Source organism: Triticum aestivum, chromosome 1A (assembly GCF_018294505.1).
Source record: "Triticum aestivum cultivar Chinese Spring chromosome 1A, IWGSC CS RefSeq v2.1, whole genome shotgun sequence".
Taxonomy (NCBI): Eukaryota; Viridiplantae; Streptophyta; class Magnoliopsida; order Poales; family Poaceae; genus Triticum; species Triticum aestivum.
In genome coordinates, this window is record NC_057794.1 from 244,981,213 (window position 1) to 244,988,133 (window position 6,921).

At 50.1% G+C, this 6,921-nt stretch overlaps 1 protein-coding gene across 3 annotated transcripts; it reads right to left on the reverse strand.

The window, feature by feature from the left end:
• Positions 1-399: 399 nt before the first annotated feature.
• Positions 400-6,717, reverse strand: LOC123044359 (silicon efflux transporter LSI2). 3 transcript variants are annotated; one of them, XM_044467092.1, is made up of 4 exons: positions 6,509-6,717; positions 1,493-2,820; positions 1,203-1,392; positions 400-1,088 (listed from the first exon to the last, which is right to left on the reverse strand). In XM_044467092.1, exons 2-4 carry the CDS (start codon positions 2,690-2,692, stop codon positions 820-822), a joined length of 1,659 nt encoding a protein of 552 aa, XP_044323027.1. In that variant the 5' UTR covers positions 2,693-2,820; positions 6,509-6,717; the 3' UTR covers positions 400-819. The 3 variants fall into 3 exon arrangements, with proteins under 3 accessions (XP_044323027.1, XP_044323022.1, XP_044323033.1); XM_044467087.1 differs by lacking the exon at positions 6,509-6,717 and adding an exon at positions 3,293-3,523; XM_044467098.1 differs by lacking the exon at positions 6,509-6,717 and adding an exon at positions 3,073-3,290.
• Between the last annotated feature and the right edge of the window lie 204 nt (positions 6,718-6,921).

Here is a 6,921-nt window from a genome sequence, read left to right on the forward strand (position 1 = left end):
TTCTGCAGCAGTGCAAATCGTTGACTAAATCGACGGATTGTGATGGCATGGAGATGTTGATCAACAAAGTGCGGACGTCTGCCAATCTGATGTCTCTTCCGTCTGCTTGTGCTTCATCGTAGCTGCTTGGATCTTTTGTGCGCGTAGGTGGTGGCATGCGTGCCCCTTATGTTGTTTTCAGGCCTGCGTGGCACTGAATTGTTGCCTTCTTTTGTTACCTAGTGTTGGGTGGTTCGTATGACTCCGGATGGTTTATGTGGGTTTTGCTGGTTATTGACTGTTTTCGTATGGCTTTATTTATAAAGTCGGTCAATCGCATTTTCTTCATAAAAAGGATATCTAAGACCTACATCAATCCCACTTCTAAAAAGTAAGAAAGTCTAGACATAAACAAGAGTGTTGAAATATATTGACCGCACTTTCCACCGGTCCACCGTATAAAATATCTTTATCTGCAAACATACAGCTGAAATAACATTGTCACTGCATTCCCCGTCCTTCCATCCATCCTATCGAAGCAAAGCTTGGCTTTCGAATACAACGGACGGGCACCGACTACTTGCGTCGACCGGGTAATCTTATATCTACGTAGAGTACAACACACGTACAAGACACGCCCATTATTTGCTTTAGCAGATGGGCGACGACGACGTCCCGCGCCTAATTTCGGGCGAGAAGTTTACACGAATGTAGAAGACGATAATCAGGTAAATTGCCCCATTTTCACGGCTGCTTCCTTGCTTATGGAAGCTGTCTGTCTGCTTACGTGTTGCACTACTGCTGCAACGTAGGAGTAGGAGTTGTTCCTCCCCGTCCAGTTCAGTAGCTAACGACGATAATGAGGCCAATAGCGGTGACGATGATGGTCGACGGCACGCCGAAACGAAGGTGGCTCCAGAAGGTGAGGTTGTAGCCATGGAACTGCGCCCGCCGCGCCTGCTCACACACGATCAGGTTCGCAGCTGAGCCCAGAAGGGTGAGGTTGCCCGCCACCGTGCTGACCCAAGCTAGTATGAGCCAGGCTTTCTTCTCCGAAGCAGGTGAGATCGCACCAGCGGATGCTGCCACTCTTGTGCCCAGCAGCAGCACTGAAAACAAAGATGATTCCGAGATAACATGCTTAGTGCACCTGGTCATCCCAAGATCACAAGATTTTTCTCAAGTCTAACAAGAAATTATTCAGGTGGGGAAGAAAGAGTTACCGGTTGGAACATTTGAGGCAACATTTGAAAGAACTAGAATCACAACGGCAAGAAGCGCGATTCCTTTGGCGCTGTCGATCCTCGCGTGCGGCTCCACGAGCTCCCAGAGCGCGTTGGGTATGCCAGTTCTGTTGAAGCCATCCACCGTTATGAACATCCCGCAGAAGAAGATCAACAGCGAGTACGATACCTGCATGCAAATCATGAACGGAAATTTTGATCCGAATTAGCAGCATGTTTCATACATGATCGATATTTTTGAAAAACTGTCAGATTTTCAGAAGACATACCTTCTCTAGGCATGCTTGTGCGTCGGTGAAATCGAGCGCCAGGAGGACGAGGGCGGCGGTGATGGCGGTCCAGGACATGTTGAGCCCCATGAGGAGCGAGACGAGCATCCCGAGCGTCGTGAGGTACACGGCGGTCTTCCACGCGAGCACCTTCCACTTCTTCTGCTTCACCACCTCCTCGTCGTGCGGCTTCTCCTTCTCGTCGCCGTCGAAGATATGCTCGGGCGCGTCCTCGATGATCACGCTGCGCTGGCGGCTGGTCGTCCTGGTCACCTTCCGGGGGCCATCGTCGCGCCGGTCGCACACTGTGGACACCTCCACCATCTCCTGCGACATGCTGGACGCGCGCACCGACCTGATGGCGACCTGGATGTCGCGGTCGCCCTCGGAGTTGTAGCTCTTGCTCCTGCTCATGCTGTCGCTCCTGCGGATCGGCTCGTTCATGTAGTCGGCGTCGCCGTTTACCGAGTTGGCGCGCGACATCCTCGCGGGCGTGAACCGGTGCGAGGTGACCTCGTCGTCGGCCACAACGACGTCCTGGCCCCCAGCCGACTCTTGGTCCCGCTCCTTGTCGACGGAGAGGTGCTTCCAGAAGTAACAGAGGAGGATGCAGGTGTTGGTGATGACTCCAACGATCATGGCCGGGAAGATGCCGAAGAGGAAGGAGCCGAAGGAGATGCCGCTGGTGACGGCGATGACGAGGTTCTGCGGGTTGCCGATGGGCGTGGCGGAGGAGCCGATGTTGGAGCTGGAGGCGAGGGCCAGGAGGAAGGGCTGCGGGGGCAGGTTGTTCTGCCTGGCCACCTTGAGGATGAACTCGGTGAGCACGACGCAGGTGGTGTCGTTGGTGAAGAGCGCGCTGGCGACGGCGGAGACGAGGCAGACGCGGAAGAGGAGGTCCTTGCTGCCGCGGCTCTTCCAGGAGAGCATGCTGCCGAGGTACTGGAACATGTCGGCGCGCTCCAGGAAGATGCTGACGACCATGGTGCCGAAGAGGAGGCCGAGGATGGGGAGGTCGATGGCGGCGTAGGCCTGCTCGGGGGTCATGACGCGGAAGAGCACCATGAGCATGGCCCCCAGCAGAGACCCCGCCGTCCGGCCCACCGGCATGAAGGGCACGGACGGGAAGACGGCCAGCACCCAGAAGATGGAGAAGGCCACGCATCCCAGCACCACCTTGGCCGTGCTCTCAAGCGCCATCTCCGATCGACAATTGTTGTGAAGAAGAAGAAAGAAATTCAGCCGATGGAGCGCAACTGATCAGCCAGCGACAATAATGCCAGTGGGTTTCCGGTCAGAATGAGTGGCCTTCTTGCTTAGATTAGATCCTGCGGAATCGGTGCAAAGAAACAGAAACTGCGTGTCAATAGTGTAGGAGAGTCCCCAAAACTGATGGCTACAAGTTGCACCAATGTGTGCAGAAAAGACACAGCGTGGTCAATCATGATTTGAAGATTATAATCTCGCAACTACGCCACTGAAATCACTCAAACTGCTCGTCAGTCGCGCAGCGGCTAAGGTGGTCAGCCGCACGACGGGAAAACAAACAGGTAAACTGTCTGAAGTTTGATCGGCCGTGCCTGCGCTCTGGGTAGCTAGCTAGCAGCATGCATCGGTTTAGAGGATCAGCACGGAGGTCAGTCAGCACGGCCGAAAATAGGCAGCGCCTTGCTAAGGTGCCACCGGCGCACCGGCACCGCCCAGCGGCATAACGGCGCGCGGCTGGCGTATGGGCGCAACCACCCGGTCAAGCTAGAGTTTCGCACGACGGCGGCGGTGAGGTGAGGGGTTTACACGTACCGGCCGGGAGAGCGGCGAAGCCGCAAAAGGGTTTGAGCAAGCCGCCGCAGTCGCTACTGGGATTCCAGGGGGGTAGGAGTAGGAGCAGGGACCTTGCGACTGACGAGTGGCAGAGAGGTCGCGACGTGTTATCTCCTCGTGGTTGGGACCGAGTGCTTAGGACCGGCCTATTTAACGCGGGCGGTGCAATCCTGTACGTGTTCCGGCTCTCTACGGCTAACCGGAGCACTGGCCAGTCTTTGGTTTGGGCAAGAGCAAGCTTAGTATTATATTCCCTCTGTTAAGAAATACTCCCTCCGTTCCTAAATACTTGTCTTTCTAGGCATTTCAACAAGTGACTACATACGGAGCAAAGTGAGTGAATCTACACTTTAAAATATGTCTACATACATCCGTATGTAGTAGTCGTTTGAAATGTCTAGAAAGATAAATATTTAGAAACGGAGGGAGTATAAAAGTGTTTAGATATGAATGATCTTATATTTCTTTATGAAGGGAGTAACAAGCAGTGGCTATATAACACTGTTATGTCATAAAAATTAAGCAGGGTAGGATATAGGGTTGACTCTTTGTTTAGTAGAATTTTCATTTCTCCCTTTTACCCCGTCGCGTTACTCATTCCTATCAACGAGCACGTTCAGATGCTGGCTATTTCATGAGAGTCCTCTCTCTCTCTCTCTCTCTCTCTCTCTCTCTCTTTCTTGTTTATTTCTTGTTCTTCACATAAGCAAAAAATGTCATGCAAATAGGTTTATAGTAACTATTGTACTTGCTTTAACTGGTATGTTCCCTGTAGATCTGGATGAATCAGTCTCACGCACATCTCACACGTGCTTTAGTTTGACTAGGCCCAGCTTACCAGGGACTTGCCACCAGGTTTCCTTTGGCTTATGGGATACTATCACAATCTATTTTATTTAAAGTATTTCCTTGCTTTTCATACCCTTTGTTTCACCAACTAGTAATAATTTTTCCATAGCAATTTAAAATAACTTTAGCGCAACACTCAAGCATCATTGGTCCTGATGAAGAATACTCCCTTCCGTGGGTTTATTATAAGCTCACACATATTTTGAGGCAAACTTTGACCATCACTAATAAATTATCTATTGTTCTAGTATTTTTTTTAATTATATATCAGAAAATATGCCATTGAGTTCATATATAAAATAAAATGATATATTTATTGCACATAACTCATAAATTATTGGTGCAATTGATGATCAAAACAATTTTTAAACTATGTGAGGCTATGAGGCGCATGTGGTGACTTGGTAGCTCAAAAAATGCCGCATGAGTCTCTCGGATATGCTCTACCTCTTGTGCTCTACCATTGCAAGCACGAACAACATGCACGAAGCAAGAAGCGGGTGCAATGGCACAAACGTGATTACGAACTGAATTTTTTAGTGTTTGGTGATCACCATGGAAGCGAATTCCATGCTTAGCGAACAACAAACGATGGTCCATAGTGCGGATGTATATCTCCATGCCGTTCTAAATAAATAAGTAAAATCCATTTCTTTAAAAGAAATGCATATTTCTAAGAAAGCAATTCTCCGGTCGATGAAGATATTATTTTTAAGTCTTGATAGCAAATACCACTTCCGTACACTAATACAAGATGTTTTTGCAGCTCAAAATTGAAAACATCTTATATATTACTCACTCCGTATACTAATATAAGAGTGTTTAGATACAGAGGGAGTATATGTTTACGTAGTGGTGCTCGATTTCCTTTAGTAGATTGAAGCGAGAAAATGCAGTACTACCGTCAATGCAGTACTATTTTTTCTTGGCATAAAGCGCCTACACAGGCACAGGCGTCTCCGCACAGGACACTCCGTAAACTAATATGGTCGCGCAGAAACTATTGTTGTGTCGCAGCAACAGAGAGATCGATCGATCGATCGATCAAGCTCACGCGCGTGCGATGAGGAGGAGCGGGCATCACATTCACATGGTCGCCCTCCCGTGGAGCCTGACATGATAGGCGGGTCTCCTATAAACTGGCTACTACGAGTATACCGTCGGTGTCACTTTTTTTGAAAACAGGTCAAAAGACGCAAGCCCCCCGTAGAAACCCGCGCGCGACAACGGCCACTCGCTCGCTCGCTCAAGGTCCAGACGACGGAGGTGACAGCCGGGCTAACATCCATTTCTGCGCTTACGCCGGCCATGGGGACTGGCTGTCCCATGCTTACTTTCCGAGGCTTGCTGGAGAAAAGTTTTTTTGGGCCCCCAGGAAACTCCAAAAGAGGCTGGCTGGCAGTTCATCAAGACGCGATCTTGACTGGTGAGAGGTGACACGGCTACGGATGAGAGCCGAGCCGAGTCGACCTGGCCCCGCGAGAGGAGAGGCTTTCGGACGTACGGAGCGAGCGAAGCGACGGGAGAGGTGTGTGGTGCTTGTTGCTGGCCGCGGTGAGGGACCGGTAGAGAGAGCAACGTCTGCCGGCACGTCCCTGTTTTGTTCTGGCCTCGGCCCGGTGTGAGCTCCCCGTCATATCGATGTGAGAGTGAGTCATGGAGTTTGCGGCCCCGTGCAACCAAGTACTAGGAGTATGTGATTTGGCAGGCAGATTGAATCAACCGCTAGAGGAAGGTGAATCGTGTGGAGCATTGCTGACCGCGTTTGCCAAGCGGTGAATTCCATATTTCTTTCTTTTTTCGCGGGGGAAAGCGGTGGATTTCATCCCGCACAAAAAGATACTAGTTTCAAACCTTATTTCTTTACTTGTAGTAGATTTACTTTATTAAACTACTCCGTACTACTCAAAGTTAACAATACACTGACGTACTACGTACTACTGCGAAGTAGTACGAGCTCTCAAGAGTGTCGTTTATTGGGACCAAATCTGGGCACATGCACGCATATCAGCACATGGAAGGGAGCATCCGCCGCATGCATCGGGATGCCGGGCGGGATCTGTGGTGTTGCAAAGTCCTTTCGTACCAACGCATGTACTACGTGTGTTAGATGGATGGACGCATCCTCGTTTATTTTTACAGTTAAACTCAACAACTCTTGTTAAACCAAGTCACCCAGCCGCAGGCATGCTAGGCCAAGTCACGTGAATTGTACGGTTTGGAAAAATCACGACTGATTTTGCGCGCAGCATGCAAATTCTTCACGAACGCACCTCCGAACACACACACACACACACACACACACACATTTACATGTATATATATAGAAAGAGAGAGCGCGCTTACATTTCCAGGCCAGAGCACTTGAATCGACACACGCATGCGTACGCGCCTGCCCGCCGATTATTTGCTCTCGCCGCGCGGCCTAAAGATCCGGCTAGGGAAAGGATCAATGGCTTGTAGCTTGTACAAGAGATCCCAGGAAGAATTTGAGCAGTTTTGATCTGGAGCACGTGGAGCTCTTCTTGGCCATCCACTGCCGTGCTAGCTAGGTGGAGAGGTGGTATGGATCATGGGAGAGGGAGCGCATGTAAATAGGCCGCCGAGAGCCACGCGGGCACTGCATAAGGCTAGTCATAGGGGGAATAACTTAGCTAGTAACGACATGTGATGATGACATCTAGTTAATGAGGAGAGTGGTGTTTGGAGTAACATATTATGTTACCATTACATATCGCTTTTCAAAAAATGTTGAGTCT

What these genes read in the sequence shown, in the direction of transcription:
- LOC123044359 (XM_044467092.1), bottom strand. Translation starts at nt 2,692, where the DNA reads ATGGCGCTTGAGAGCACGGCCAAGGTGGTGCTGGGATGCGTGGCCTTC. An exon ending in CACAAGCATGCCTAGAGAAG is followed by an intron (nt 1,393 to 1,492) that starts GTATGTCTTCTG and finishes ATTTGCATGCAG; the next exon opens with GTATCGTACTCGCTGTTGAT. An exon ending in TGCCTCAAATGTTCCAACCG is followed by an intron (nt 1,089 to 1,202) that starts GTAACTCTTTCT and finishes CTTTGTTTTCAG; the next exon opens with TGCTGCTGCTGGGCACAAGA.